The 16,560-nt window shown below is 37.1% G+C and overlaps 1 protein-coding gene across 6 annotated transcripts in view; it reads right to left on the bottom strand.

The window, feature by feature from the left end:
• The window catches only part of Vps13b (vacuolar protein sorting 13 homolog B), a 659,022-nt gene that overhangs the window by 405,965 nt on the left and 236,497 nt on the right, over positions 1 to 16,560 (bottom strand). For 5 of the 6 annotated variants that reach the window (XM_045143281.1, XM_045143283.1, XM_004663047.2 and 2 more), the window contains 2 exons: positions 8,632 to 8,741; positions 4,718 to 4,865 (listed from right to left, as the gene is read on the bottom strand). In XM_045143281.1, coding sequence (XP_044999216.1) covers positions 4,718 to 4,865; positions 8,632 to 8,741 — 258 coding nt within the window. The remainder of the gene's footprint in view (positions 1 to 4,717; positions 4,866 to 8,631; positions 8,742 to 16,560) is intronic. The other variant, XM_045143282.1, reaches the window with a different exon arrangement.

Here is a 16,560-nt window from a genome sequence, read left to right as displayed (position 1 = left end):
TACCTTCATGCTTCAATATTCTCCATTGAAATTAAGTATCTTAAAGGAATGGAATTCTAAGCTAAACTTTCATGATTAAAGCAAGGAACTTCCAATATACATATCCACAAAAATGTAATCGTTATATGACATTTTATTCTAATTCCAAAGTATAATTAGGAACATACCTGCTGAAAATTCAAGATTAATCAAATTAAGGATGGTTTGGAAATCTCTGGATGTATTGTGATGTTGATGTATGTGGGCATTGGTGTGATTTATTTTGATTTTAATCAACAGTTGTTAGCAATTAGAAATTAAAAATGTATCAATGCCTTAGAAAGCAACTATTGTGAACAAAATAGTTAATCATAAATTTATATATTTCCTAAACTCTTTTGTCCTCAGAAACAGGGCAAGAAAAATAATACTTATGATGGACGCATAAATTTTTTGCACAATGAACACTAAAACTCACAGTAATGACATATATTCTTATCCCTGTTTCAAAAACTGATATAAAGCTCCTGAATGTTAAGCACTACAACTCTGCATAAAATTTCATAGCTTATGATTTACTTGTATGTCCCCATATACTTTATCTCTAATATTTTCAGAATCTCCAATTTCTCTCCTTCCTCTGCATGCTTATAGTCCCCCTAACCATGTGTATACATGGTCATTTCTTGAAAGAGTGGTATACATTGGTCATCCATTCTTACTACCTCATTTTCACTCATTCCCTAGCATATGTCAGGTTAACTGTGTTTCATGAGTCTGTAGTGTAGTACAGTTACCCACCTTCTTCCAGATACTCATTTAAACTATTTAATATAAACATGTTGCTATACTGCCTAATCCTCATAATTCTGCTTGAATACCTTTCTGACTTGTTCCATCTACTTAATGAAAATTTCCTCAAAATTTAGGGCTCTCTTCTCACCCTATGGTCTCATTTTGTAACTATGATCTACAATTGATGACCCACTTTGTATCTGTTATTGTAAAAAATTTAAGCAATGACTCAAGTATGCATGAAAATCTTCTGCCAGCTTTGTGTTTTGATATCCACACAAAAAGATTTTTTTTAACTTTCTTCCAAAATCAGCTTGTTACAGTACATTTTAACTTAACCAGAGACCTCAAAAATCAACTTTCCTTTCTTAGTTAGACCCCATAAATTTTATTCATGTACACAGCCTTAAAATATTCAGACTATATTTCTGAGATCCTTCATTCAAGTCAATCTGTGACTAACTTTTAGTCTAATGCACATAAAAGTTGAGAAAGAAATAGTTTTTAAAGACATGGGGGATACTTCATTTCTGCTTACTAAATGCAGACTTGATTAGCATATAAGATGGTATGAATCATGAGACAAGCTGACAATGAAGGGAACCGACAAAGCAACAAGAAACTACCTGATATTGGAGGGCTGAACAAATTTTCACATGAGAAATAAAACACAATCTTATTTTAAAAATTGTGGTATACTTTATTGCTGCTCAATTTATAATAGCTGGGAAATGGAACCAGCCTAGATGTCCCTCAACAGATGAGTGGATAATGAAGATGTGGTACATTTATACAATGGAGTTCTACTCAGCGGTAAAGAAAAATGAAGTTATGAAATTTGCAGAAAAATGGATGGACCTGGAAAGTATTATACTAAGTCAGGTAACCCAGGCCCAGAAAGCCAAGCGCCACATGTTCTCCCTCATATGGGGATCCTAGCTACAGATGACTGGGCTTCTGTGTGAGAATGAAAATACTTAGTAGCAGAGGCCAGTAAGTTGAAAAGGAGACATAAAGGGTGGAGAAAGGAAGGGAGGAGGATACTTAATAGGTTGATAATTTATATATGTAACTACAATGATTGTAATGGGGAGGTAATATGATTGAGAATGGAATTTCAAACGGGAATGTGTGGGGGTCGGGAGGGAGGGAATTACCATGGGATATATTTTATAATCATGGAAAATGTTAATAAAAATTAAAAAAAAAAATTGTGGTATACTGAAATTGACAAATTCATCCTGGACTATAAATAATTTTATCATTAAATCTTTCTTAGAATTGTAATACTGTAGTTTGGAATGGGGCCAGATAAACGTAATTAAAATATTTCACCTAATAGCCAAAGTTCATTCTCAAAAGAAAGATTCTGGCCAGGCATGGTGATGTATGCCTTTAATCCCAGAATTTGGGAGGCAGATATAGGAGGATTACCATGAGTTTGAGACCACCATGAGACTATATAGTGAACTCCAGGTCAGACTGGGCTAGAGTTTGAGGCCCTACTACCTTAAAAAAAAAAAAAAGAAAAGAAAAAAAATTGCTTTTCTGGCTTTTCATCTTTCCTGAACTTCTAGGTTCCTGGTCTGGTAAGCTCCCCTCATCCTGTCCCTGCTAGGCTGAGACAGCAGGGAGTCCCCCATCCCCTACTCACAAGTGTGTACTCTATTCCCTCCTGCCTTCCACGTGGAAGAAGCTCTCTGAATTTTCTCCTCCTTCTTTCTCTTAATCTAATAAAGTCTCTTTAAGTATTGAAGAAAATAAAGATTCTACAGGAAGAAGAGAGTAGTCTAAAATCTGTCATTATCTGTAACAGAACAAGTTACTATTTTAGAATTTCAAGATGGATTCATATTTAGTTCATATTCCAGAATTAGGCATAAGAGAGATATCCTTTCTACCTGACAAAAATTTGTAACATGAAAATCCATTTACTTTGGTAAAACCACTTAATGACTGTGGAAGATATTTAAGCATTTATCCTGGAAGAAAAATGTATCAAAAGTAATATTTCAGCCAGGCGTGGTGACACACGCCTTTAATCCTAGCACTCAGGAGTCAGAGATAGGAGAATCGCCATGAGTTCGAGGCTTAGCCGGGTTGCTAGAGTGAAACCATACCTCGGAAAACCAAAAGTAGTATTTCAGTTGTGAATATCATCTAGGAAAATATTTATGCCCAAGTAAAATGACATTAGTTAAAAAGAGGAGGTATACTTTGAACCTCTCTGTAAACATGCTTAAAATTTTTGAACTAACTCTTTATCAAATAATTACAACTGGAGCCGAGCGTGGTGGCACACGCCTTTAATCCCAGCACTCAGGAGGCAGAGGTAGGTAGGATCGCTGAGAGTTTGAGCCCACCCTGAGACTACAGAGTGAATTTCAGGTCAGCCTGAGCCAGAGTGAGACCCTACCTTGAAAAAAAAAAAAATTTACAACTGGAACTCCTTAATTATAAAGTAAAGGGATTACATGCACCTGGAATTGCTTTGTAGTAACAAGAGGTCTTGGCGCACTTATTCTCTCTCATTCTCTCCTATTCTCCCTCCCCCATCCCCTCTCTCTCCCACTTCTGCTTGCATATAAATAAAATATTAAAAAGAAATAAAAATAAATGACTGTACATTTCAATTCAAAACTCTGGAAACCAATATCTAAATAAAGAAAACACTGATCTTAAAGAAAAAAAGAATACTATTGCTGGGCTAGAGGGATGGCTTAGCGGTTAAGGCGTTTGCCTGCAAAGCAAAAGGATGCTGGTTCGATTTCCCAGGACCCAAGTTAGCCAGATGAACAAGGGGACACAGGTGTCTGGAGTTCATTTGCAGTGGCTGGAGGCCCTGGTGTGCCCATTCTCTCTCTCTCTTTCTCTCTTTCTCTGTCAAATAAATAAATAAAAATAAAATATTTTATAAAAGAATACTATTACTAACTTCCCAGGTGATGGGAAAGCGGGAGGCACCTCACAGAGAACATACACAATTCTCCTATAAACCTTCACAGTTCACAGGAGGGCAAGTTTAATAGCTGGTCATCCTTATGCAGACTTTAGAAGACATCCAAGATTGATAAAATACTGGTGATTTTATCTATAAGGATAAATTACAAGAAATATAAAGATTTGAAAGATAGGGAAAAACAAAGGACAGAAGAGGCAAGTGTTTTTAATTCTAAGGGAAAAACAATACACAGTACATACATACTGATAATTTGAAGAAAAAAAATCAATGTTTTGTTTTTCACATTCTATACAGAAAGTAATGAAGGTAAGTATAACACGGTGTGTCTATGCTTCATGTGTGATGTATGCAAGCATGTGCCAATGTGGTGCCTCATGTGCTGAGCTGTAGAAGGGCACATTCACTTGCAGTGGCCTGGGAGGAATCCCCCTCCATCACACTTACTCCCTTTCTTACTTGATCCAGAGACTTGCTGATCCAAAAGCCTTGCTATTTTTTATGCAAGCCTGGGCAATTCTCAGGTCTATGCTCCTCACAGAAGGCCCTCATGCTTGTAGAGGAATGGTTTATAGAGTGCTCTTCATCACTGAGCAGTATTTCCAGGCCATGTCACTTATTTTATGACTATTCATCATAATTGCAAATTGGGTTATTAAATATTTTATTTTTTCCTTACTAAACAAAACTACCTATAGAAACAGGCAAAAAGTATATTTGAAAAGTAAAGTAGGGCTGTACTTAGTGGTTAAGGTACTTGTCTACAAATCCCAAGGACCTAGGTTTGATTCACCAAGACCCATGAAAGTCAGAATCACAAGGTGGCGCATGCATCTAGAATTTGTTTGCATCAGCTGGAGGCTCTAGCATATCCATTCATTCATTCTCTCTCTCCCTCTTCCTCTCTAAATAAATAAATAAAAATAAAATATTCAGAAAAAAATTAATTCTCAGATAACAGATGTCCTTTATTTGTGAGCATACCTGTTGCTGTTTTTGTTTTTATAGGGCTGCTGGCATATTCAGAGGCCTGATATGACTGCTGTTTTGCCAAAGGTGCACTTCCAACAGATAATTCATCCTCTTTCCTTCTGTTAACTGCTGGAACAAGAGGGACAGCTACCACAGGCTGCTGAAGGAAACAAAGTAAAACCTAATTACTGCCTTTCTGAAGTAGTAACTGTTAGACATGGCACCCACAAAGAGGGAATTTTTGTAAGTCGAGATTCATGATTTATTATTTAAAGTCAAACAATCTCACTTCTTCACTTCTTTCTCCCTCTTCCTCTCACATAACAGTGGATATACTCTGACACTTCTAGTGAATGCCTGAGGGTGTGGACTATATCCTACCTTTATGTACAGTTGCCCTGTCTACCTGTGGGTTACATAGATGCAAACTCAGCCAACCCAAGTTGAAACATTAAAGAGAAAAAACAAACCTGCAGAATACACAGATTTTTTTTTCTTGCTCTATTACTTAACCTATACAATCTAAGTATTTACATAGCATCTATACTGTTATTAGTTATTACAAGTAATTGGGTGATGATTTAAAGTATACAACAAGATATGAATAAGTTAGATGAAAATATTACATTATTTTATATAAGAAAACCAAGTATGAACAGATTTTGGTGCTTGAGAGGGTTCCCAAAACCAACAGTTCCTACTAGATGCTAATAAGTAATTGTCCTATTCAGCTTCCTATGCATTTAATACGTAAAGTTTAATAAGCAGATTAGCAAATAGAGAATAACAAGAGTAATAAAGGAAAACAATCACAACACATTATAATTAAAATTATTTAAAGCATGGATTATTTATTGCTGGATTTTTTCATTTAATATTTTCAGATCATAATTGACAATTCTGCATGAAAACATAAAAAACCTATAAGTAAATATAGATTATAATAAGAAGTATGAAAATAATGCTGTGAGGACAAATCAAAAATGAAATTTTCATTAAAAATTCTAACACCTGGAAAACAAGCTATTTTTAGAAAAAAAAACGTGTTAATATGGACAGTGCAATTTTTGAAGAAAATGATGAGAATTCTCTACATGTCTAAAGAATTGATAATTACAGCATATCTAGAAAGTTCAGAAAATCTAGAAAACATGATTGTATATTGCATACATGAGTGCTGAGTTGGACAACAAAGCAACTACTTTATCTTTGCTCACTGAAATATAGTCAAAATTGCAACTCTTGATGAAAAAGTAAAATTCAATGTAGCATAAGAATGGCCTTAAAATTCTCAGTTCACTGCTTGTGAAATCACTCAGCATTATAAGTCACTTGCTGGCAAAACCTAAGAGCCAGGGTTCAATTTCCAAGCCACCCTCTTAAGCCAGATGCAAAAAATGGCATTTGTCTGCAGTCAGTGATGCCAAGAAGCCCTGGTACATGCATGCATTTACACAGATAAATGTTTTAAAGAAAAATTCCCAGTCTGATATTTACTAACAGAGTTACTGAAGGTGAATAATTCTCAATAAATATCATTTGTTCTTTAAGTGAGAGCAATAAATCCAGTTTTCAGAATTACATTTAATTATTCTGATACATTTGACCATACTCAAAGTTAGAATTGCCTACTACTAATATTTTATAAATTATAACCTTTTGAACTAAGTTGAATTAGAACCTTTTGCACATAATATCTAATTACTAGGATTAAGCATTCAAGAAAGAATCAATGTATCCAAAGAGAAATCTAACATAACAATAATAAAAAAGCTGATACTTACAAAGCAATGACACATATGTAATTTAGGGAAAATAGGTAAATAAAATATGACTACTGTGGTGGTTGATTCAAGTAAACCCCATAAACTTAGGTGTTCTGAATGCTAGGTTCCCAGCTGATGGAGATTTGGGAATTAATGCCTCCTGGAGGGAGTGTATTGTTGTGGGCGGGCTTATGGGTATTAAAGCCAGTTTCCCCATACCAATGTTTGGCACACTCTCCTGGTGCTGTTCTCCACCTTATGTTGGCCAGGGGGTGATGTCCACCCTCTGCTTATGGCATCGTTTTCCCGGTCATTGTGGAGCTTCACCTCAAACCTGTAAACCAAAATAAACCTCTTTTTCCCACAAGCTGTTCTTAGTTAGGTGATTTCTACCAGCAATGTGAACCTCACAGCAACAGTAAAGTGGTACTGAGGAGTGGGATTGCTGCTAGACACCTGACTGCATGGCTTTGGCCTTTTGGAGCTGATTTCCAAAAGGAATATGAGAGGATTTGAAACCTTGGTCTAACAGATGCCTTGTAGTGCTGTAAGTACAGCTTGATGGACTATTCTGGTCTGAGCTGCAAGAACTAAATGCAGTAAGAACTATGGACTGTGAGGTTTGGCTTATGAGGGTGAGAAAGAGCTTTGCTTGGACTGGGTTAGCAGTTTGTGTGAGAAGCTTGCTCTTATGCCTGTGTCCTGAGAAGTTGTGCAGGGTTGCTTTGCATAGAAATGAACTGGTGTGAGCAGAAGGCAATGGCACAGAAAGAAAAATCTTTGGGCCTAAACTGCTGCTCATTCACCTGAAAATTGTTTGAGAGATTACAACCTTTGAGACTGGGCTAGCTAACCTGCATTAGGGCAACAGGAAGAATGTAGACTCTTTTGAAGGGGCAAGAGTGCTCAAGGAGTGTCCTGTTCTTCAAAGTCTGTTTTATTCCCCCCTGGATTAACAAATTGGCACCCTACCTGGTATTATGGAGTATAAGAAATGCTGGAAAGAGGGTCATTGAGTTTTCCACACGGTCTTGTGTTTTGGAAATGGCCATGGACAGTGTGAAGCAGGTTTGCTGGATGCCTGCATGGAGATCCCATGGGGACATAAGGATGAACTGTGGATTGCAGTGGAGACCCAGTGGAGATGCCAGGACCACAAGATGGCTGCCAAGGAGACTTGCCGGCCCCTGTGAAGTTTTCTAGAACTGTTGAGTGGCCTAGTTGGAGGGGCGGAATTGGAATGCCAGAGATTTGTTGCTGGATATTAGACTTGGAGATTTGTCACTAGCTAGAGTTGTTGGACTTGAAGCTACAGAGTTTGATGTTTGCCTTGGTTGTTTTAAATCTTGTATTGGCAGAATGTTTCTTTGCTATGCCGAATGCCCTCTTTTGTAGTGTGAATGTTTATTCTGTGCCATTATGTGTTTTTGAGGTTATTTTTTGGTATTATGGCTCAGTTAAAAGATCTTGGACTATGGGGATGTATGAAGATCATTGGAACTGATAAAAACTATGGGACTTTTAAAGTTAGATGAATGCATTTTACATCATGTTATCAGGTTATGGTGGCCAGGGGCAGAATGTGGTGGTTTGATTTAGGTTTCCCCCATAAACTTAGGTGCTCTGAATGCTAGGTTCCCAGCTGATGGAGATTTGGGAATTAATGCCTCCTGGAGAGATTGTATTGTTGGGGGTGGGCTTATGGGTGTTAAGCCAGTTTCCCCATGCCAGTGTTTGGCACACTCTCCTGTTGCTGTGGTCCACCTTATGTTGGCCAGGGGATGATGTCCACTATCTGCTCATGCCAATGTTTTCCCTGCCATTGTGGAGCTTCCCCTCGAGCCTGTAACCCAAAATAAACCTTTTTCCCAGAAGCTGCTCTTAATTGGGTGATTTCTACCAGCAATGCGAACCCCACTGCAACACCTACCTAATCTAGTTTCAATCGGTATGAAAGCCCCTTCAATAGTCGAAGAAGTTACTTATTAATAAGGTTTAAAGGAATATTCTTTTAAAGGAATAGCATGTAGTTTAAAGAAATTCCGGCATATCTTTTTTAAAAAAGAATCAATTAAAAATAGCATATCTACTTTACCATATGACTGAGAAAATGATGCATTTTTATTCATATATATGAAAAGAAAAACTGGAGTCTCTCACCTGTTGCATGTGTCTGCTTGTTCGTTTTTGTGGTTGATAGATAAGCCATGTGTATAAGATTGGGTCAATATTAATTGCTAGTCCTTGTACACTACAAAGCAGTACAGCACCTAAAATATAAGATTTAAAAATTACTATAATTAAAGAAAAATAACAATCTTGATATCACTTTGCAAGTAGGATAGCTACAAAAAAAATAGTATAAACTACTGGTAAGGATGTAGAGGAATTCAAACTGTTATACTTTGCTGGCAGGAAAATAAAATACTTCAAGCACTTTGGAAAATAATATGATATCCCCTCAAGGAGAAAAAAAAAGTATAGTTAAAAATATGAACCACTGCTATGTGCAAATCAAAGGGAATTAAAGGCATATGTCTGTAGAAAATTGTGTATACAAATTTCTCTAGAAGAATATGGTATAGTTGTAAAAAAGCAAAGCTAACACAAACATGACTGGGCTGATAAATATACAAATATAGTATCCATACAACAGAGAATACAATTCAAGTCCAGGTTTGGCTCATTGATTGGTACCTCATTCTAACCCCCAGGGGTTTTTCAACGCTTGCATTCCTTGTAGGGTAACAAAGAATGCCTATGTTGCAGGTGCCACACAAAGTTCCTTGAAATTTACCATAACTAAGAGGTCTTACTTATCAGTCCAAAGTAGAAATACATACAATGCACTTACTTGCCTAGAAAGCAGAAGTATCCAGGCTTGATTCCCCAATACTCATGTACACCAAATACACAGAGTGGTGCATGTCTCTGGAATTTGTTTGCAGTGGTTAGAGGTCCTAGCATGCCCATTCTCTATCTGACCCCCTCTCAAATAAATATTTTTTTAAAATGTCCCCCAACATCCTTAGAAGACATTTACAGGACCCACTGACAAAAATTATATCCAAGGATGTTCAAGTCCATTGTGTAAATGGCAGATTTTTGAAATAACTAAAAATATCCTTCTATAATATTAATCTCTAGATGACACACAATACCTACCACAGAATAAATTCTTTATAAATAGTTGTTATAGCCTGTTGTTTCTGGAATAATAACAAAATCAAAGGTCTGTACATGTAAGTACAGACAGTACATAGAACCAGTCTGCAACAATGTAACTTTTAATAAAAACTACTCATTCATGAAAAGAAGTACTAATATATACTATGAGCTGGTAGTACGTTGAAAACTCTGTGCTAAGTTAAATTAGCCAGCCAAGAAAATAGTTAGTATATTATTTCTTTTATGTGAAATGGTCAGAATAGTTGTAAAAGCACAATGATGAAGGGTATCTTTGTAGCTACCATGAATGAGTAGTAGAAAAATGGAACAATTACTAACGTATATGTGATTTTTAATAGAAAGGGATAAAATGGTGGATAACTAGAAATGCAGACTTTATAAAGCAATCACCATCCCTTATATACTAAGGGTGTTCCAGGCCCTCACAGATATCAAAATCTATGGATGATTATAACAGTCACCTTCACATTACTGACAGAAAGAACCCATCCAAAAGCAACTGATGAGGGGAAAGGGTTTATTTCGGCTTGTAGACTAGAGGGGAACTTCCATGAAGGGAGGGTTTGGCATCACCTCCTGGCCAGTATCAGCTGAACAAGAGCAGCAGGAGAATGTGCCAACACTAGCGAGGGAAAGCTGGCTCCTCCCGGAGGCAACCATTCCCAAATGGCCATCAGCTGGGGACCTAGCATTCAAAACACATGAGATTATATCTAATTCAAACCACCACCACAATCTGCCCCTGGCCCCCATGAACTCACAACCACCCATGATGTAAAATGCAATGCATTCAGTCCAACTTTAAACATCCCCATAGTTTTTATCAATCCCAACACTGTTCAAACATACCCATACTCCAAGATCTCTTAATTAAGCCATAATAAAAACAAACAAAACCATAATGGCACAGAATAAACACACTGCAAAAGATGGCACTGAGTATAGCAAAAACAGATAGGACCAACGCAAGATTTAAAACAAACAGGGCAAACATCTAAATGTGTAACTCCAAATTTTATAACTCTAACTAGTGACAAGTCTTCAAGTCTAATGATTCTAACCAGCAACAAGTCTCTGGAGTTCAAATTCTACCCCTCAAGCTAGGCTCCTCACACACTGGGTAATAATGAATCCCAAGCCAGCAATTCTCCATGGCAGGTATCCTATAGTCCTAGTACCTCCCCTGGGTCTCCATTGCAACATGGGTCATCCTCATGGTTCCATTTGGACTTCCTTCAACCCTGCTTCACACTCTCCATGGCCATTTCCAAATAACAAAACCAGGTTGTAGATTCAATCACACTCTCTTACATTTGTTATACTCCATAGTACCAGGTGGGCTACCAAATTGTTAATCTAGGGGAGAATGAAGCTGACTTTGAAGAGCAAGACACTCCTTCAGAATTCAGGACCCTGACTTAAAAAGTCATCATTCTTTCTGCTGGCCCAATCTCAATGGTTGTATTCTCTCAAACAAAATTGCAGCTGAACCAAGACACTGTATTGAGCCAGAAGCTTTCATTTATTTCTGTGCCCTATCTATCTATCTACTTATACTAGTTGATTTCTACACAAAGGAACCCCACACAAGTTCTCAAGACATAAGTGGGCGGAATTTAGCAAGCCTTGCACACAAACTGTTTCTAGATAAGCCCAGACAAAGCTTTTTCTTACCCTCATAAGCCAAAATTCACAGGCCACAGTTCTTATCTGCATTCAGGTCTTTTAACTCTGACAAGAATCCATCAAGCTGTACTTACAGCCCTGCAAGGTATCTCTTAGGCCAAGGTTTCAAATTCTTCCATATTCCACCACACTGTCATGTTTCAAGCAATAACAACCCCATGTCTCAATACCAATTTTTCTGTTGCAGTCATCTTCACATTGCCGGCAGAAAGCATCAGACCAAAAGCAGCTGGTAGTTTGTTATTTTGGCTTACAGACTTGAGGGTAACTCCATGATAGAAGGGGAAACTGTGGCATGAACAGAAGCGGGACATCACCTCCAAGCCAACATCAGGTTGACAACAGCAGTAGGACAGAATGCCACATACTGGCAAAGGGGAAGCTGGCTACAACACCAGTAAGTCGGCCACCTAAAACATACCTCCTTCAGGAGGCTCAATTTTTTAATTTGCTAGTATAAAGAACACATGAGGCTGGAGAGATGGGTTAGCAGTTAAGGTGTTTGCCTGCGAAGCCAAAGGACCTCAGTTTGATTCCCAAGACACACGTAAGCCAGACGTACAAGGTGGAGCATGCATCTAGAGTTTGTTTGCAGTGGCTGGAGGCCCTGGTGAGCCCATTCTCTCTCTCTCTCTGCCTCTCACTCTCTCAAATAAATAAATTAAATTTTTTAAAAAGAAAACACAACTTTATGGGGGATACTTAATTCAAATCACCACACTAATCAAGTTACTTATATAAAATAGTATACTATTTGCATATAATCTACATATCTACCTATATAATTTAAATAACATATAAATTACTTTCATTACCTAGTTATAAAACTAGTATGTTAATGCATATAATTGTTATATTACATTGCTTAATGACTTTAAAAAATTATGCTCATTCAATATGATACAAAAATTTCAAATATTTTTGATGTGTGCTTAGTTGGATCTTCAGATATGGAACCCAAGAGATAAGGATAGCCAAGGTATACTGAAAATCACTGAGTGATGTTACTGAAAATAATTACTTTTATGGATTGCAAATGAAATTGTATTAAAAGCACACTATCTTTAAAATTATTAAGATAAAGTTTTAGGAAAAGCAATTTTGATCCTGAGATAGTGAAATATCTCCTTTGGTTTATAGCTTTAAAAAAATCCATAATTTGAAAAGCAGTGTTGCTACAACCATTCAACCAAATCACTATAAATAGCACTTAACATTAAGAAACAAAGACAAAGAACTACATATGAAAGTCAGGCTACACACCTGTGTAACAAGTTACAACGCGACCCTACTGACTTAATTGTTTTCATTTCTAATAAAAGCAGCTCAAAATGAGGGCTGAAGAGATGGCTTAGCGGTTAAGTTCTTGCCTGTGAAGCCTAAGGACCCCGGTTCGAGGCTTGGTTCCCCAGGTCCCACGTTAGCCAGATGCACAAGGGGGCGCACACGTCTGGAGTTCGTTTGCAGAGGCTGGAAGCCCTGGCGCACCCATTCTCTCTCTGTCCCTCAATCTGTCTTTCTCTCTGTCTGTCGCTCTCAAATAAAAATTTTAAAAAATATATTTAAAAAAAATATTTAAAAAAAAATGAAAGTCAACTAAAGGTGACTGACAGTAACTCATTCTTACTTTTGTTTCAACTTATATATATTAGTAAATATTTGTAAATATATTTGTAAACTTATATATATATTTGTAAATTGTAAATATATTTGTAAATTTTGCCTGAATACACACACACACCCCAAAATAAATATTATTAACTTTTCAGTAATATTTGGAATAGGAAGGATGGATTCCAATCTATATCTCTGACATTTAGAAAACTGTTTCTTATGTGATACTATGTCATAATAAATAGTACATGGCCAGGACAGCATTGGCAAAAGTCCATATGATTATTGAAACAAGTACAATTACCATGAATACCATGAAAAGTGATCCAGAGATGAAAATTAAATGAAAAAATTTTGGAGGCTGGAGAGGTGGCCCACTGGAAAAAGCACTTGTCTACAAAGCCTAATAATCCTGGTTTAATTCCCCAGTACCTACATATAGCCAAATGCACAATGTGGCACATGCATCTGGAGTTCATATGCACCAGCCAGAGGCCTTGGAGCACCCATTCTCTCTCTCTTTCTCTATCTGTCACTTCTCTGTCTGTCTCCCACTGTTTGCAAATAAATAAAATAAAAATATCAAAAAAATATAAAATTTCCACTTTATTTAAAGCTTTGGAAGAATTTCAATGAAGACAAAATTTGGTATGTACATTCACTCCATTTTATAGTGCAACTTTCTGCCAGGGGAACAGAAGCAGAATGGATTCTGTACTAGTTAATTTTCTCACTGATGTGACAAAATATCTGACCAAAGTACCTGAAAGAAAGAAGGGTTTGTTTTTAATGAAGGTATAAAGAGATAACCAGTCCTGGCAGGGAAGACATGGAGGCTGAAAGGTAAGGTGACATTTTGTCACCATTCAAAAAGCAGAGATGATGACTGGGGTTAAGCTGTGTTTTTTCTCCCATCACCGCCCCACCCCATTCCTTTCAGTCTGGGATCAAAGGACAATGGATGGTGCTAACCCACATATCTTGCGGGGCTTCCTTCAGTTAAACCTCTCTGGATATGATCTCAAAGACATGTTCACAGGTCTCCAACATGTTCTAAATGCAATGAATTTTACAAAATAATTAACCAGTACAAATACCAGGAGAACAGCATAATCATGGAACAATGTGAGTATTGAAGAAAAGATGGAGGGAAGCTAAACTAAATGACTGCAAAAAAGAAATTCATCATTGAAATTAATTGGAAAAATTCCATTTAATGTTTGCATTTCCATTCACAGAATGCAAAATATCTCGTAAGAAACTATATTCTTAAATTTTTAATTAAGATGTTTTATTACATTAATAGGATGTTCTCATAACTCTTAACAGCTTTCAAACAATTATAGAAACAAATACTACTGCATATAATTATATACATATATCAAAATCAATATTATATACTATATAATCTACATAGTACTTAGTGTATTAGTTACTTTTCTCAATGCTGTGACAAATTCCCAAAAAAGCCAACTTAAGGAAAGAAGGGCTTATTTTGACTCATAGTTTAAGAAGTGATATAGTTCACCATGGTGGGAAAGGCTTGCCAGCAGGAACATGTGGTAGGAAGTCACACAATGTCTGTAGCAGGGAGCATAGATGAAAGCAGATATTCAGCTGGTCTCTTTTTTTCTTGTTGTTGTTTTTGGTTCATTTTTTATTTATTTATTTTTGAGAGTGACAGAGAGAGAGAAAGAGGCAGATAGAGAAAGAATGGGCGTGACAGGGCTTCCAGCCACTGCAAACAAACTCCAGACGCATGCGGTCCCTTGTGCATCTGACTAACGTGGATCCTGAGGAATCGAGCCTTGAACCAGGGTCCTTAGGCTTCACAGGCAAGCACTTAACTGCTAAGCCATCTCTCCAGCCCCTCTTTTCCTTTTATTTAGCCCATGACCACAGCCCACGGGAGGAGGCTGCCTTCATTCAGGTTGGGTCTTTCCTCCTTAGTTAAAACATTCTGAAAACACACTAATAGTAAAACACCCAGAGATGTGCTTATACAAGATTATAAACCCAGAAAAGTTGGCAATTAAGATTAACAAATGAAGGAGAAATAGGAGAGAAAGCTGGGTTCCATTAGGCAGCTTCAGTTAGAAACAGAAGCCCAGGGAAGACCTAGGCCACCTCGCTCTTGCAGGAATGGGGCTCAGCAGAATGGAACTCACATCTGACAAAGACTGATCTATAACAACTACAGAGGCCCCTATTGCCCACAGTCTAGCACACTACCTAGATAGCCAGCCTTCACACCCAAGTGGGCTGGCCCTGAAACCTACCTCTTCAAATCTACCAAACAACTGGGTCTTCCCTTCACACACCTGAATTTGACAGAAGAATATATTTTCAGTGGACTATAAAATCTACTTCAAGCCTTCTTTGACTCTCTTTGCCTCTCCTTACTCTGGTTATAAGAGTACACGTGGGGGGTAGGAGAGCAGAATACTGCTTCTTGGTCTGGGAGGTTTTTCTGTTGGCCTCAACTTTATAGCTTGGATTAAGTCCTCACTTTAATTACATGTACAATTTTCCTCTGGTCTCTGACTCTACCACATGCCTATTTCACTTACACTCCACATCTACTATGTAGATGCTTTCTCTAATGAAAATCCCGATGTCTGTGTAATTTCTCTAAATGTGGGGTAACCATGACTGTGACTCTCTTTACTTCTCATTTCTTCTCTAAATTTCTTGGTCTCTGCTTTGATACTTTTACCGCTGCTATTCTTCTTTAAACAACCATCTGCTGTTTTAACCGTCTTCCATGGGAATACTCAGGATGGGTGCTAATAATGCTCCTTCTAAATCTCCATACATAAGCATCTAGGTTCTGTTCTATCTCCCCCATGAATGAATCTCATGAATGATGCTGTTTTTCCACAAGTGCATGTTTCCTACTTCCTACATGATTATGACTCTAGCCTTCTTCCTAGATCTTAATTTCCCTTACATGAACCCTACAAAATTGTGATCTCTCCCTAAATAAACTTCATAATTCAAAATTTTTTTCCTTATTGGGTCTTCATCAATTCTTTGTTAAACAGAGGACAAGTCCCAAAATTTGGGTTCATAAACATGGGGAAAGCCTCCTAAACCCCAAAATCCTGCATCTTTATAGCATAAAATATGCAGCACAATTTAATTTGAGATGCAGAATTATTACAACTTATTCTTATTGAAAAATGTGACTGAGAAATAATTTGCTCCAACTATGAAAGCTGTTTATACAGATCTTTTCATTTTATAAAAATGAACTGACCATAATTTATAAGGCTATATAATTCAATTTAAGGGATAAAGGGCTTTCTTAGGGCTAGAGAAATAGCTCAGGAGATAAATTCACTTGTTTGCAAAGCTTGATAGAGACCAGGTTCAATTCCCCAGTACCTATAAAAAGTCAGACATACAAAGTAGTACATATATCTGGGGTTCCATTGCAGTGGCAACAGGCCCTGGCACACCCATATTCATTCACATGGACATTTTCTCTCTTTCTTTCTCTCGGCAAGTAAATAAATAAAATTTACTTATGCAAAAAAGACTTTTCTAACCACATATACAATATTAACCTACAGTTAGATTTGCTATGAAGAACTTCCA

This window comes from Jaculus jaculus, chromosome 2, assembly GCF_020740685.1.
Source record: "Jaculus jaculus isolate mJacJac1 chromosome 2, mJacJac1.mat.Y.cur, whole genome shotgun sequence".
Classification (NCBI taxonomy): domain Eukaryota; kingdom Metazoa; phylum Chordata; class Mammalia; order Rodentia; family Dipodidae; genus Jaculus; species Jaculus jaculus.
The sequence above is the reverse complement of the archived record's forward strand: the minus strand, read 5'-3'. Positions and strand labels throughout refer to the sequence as shown.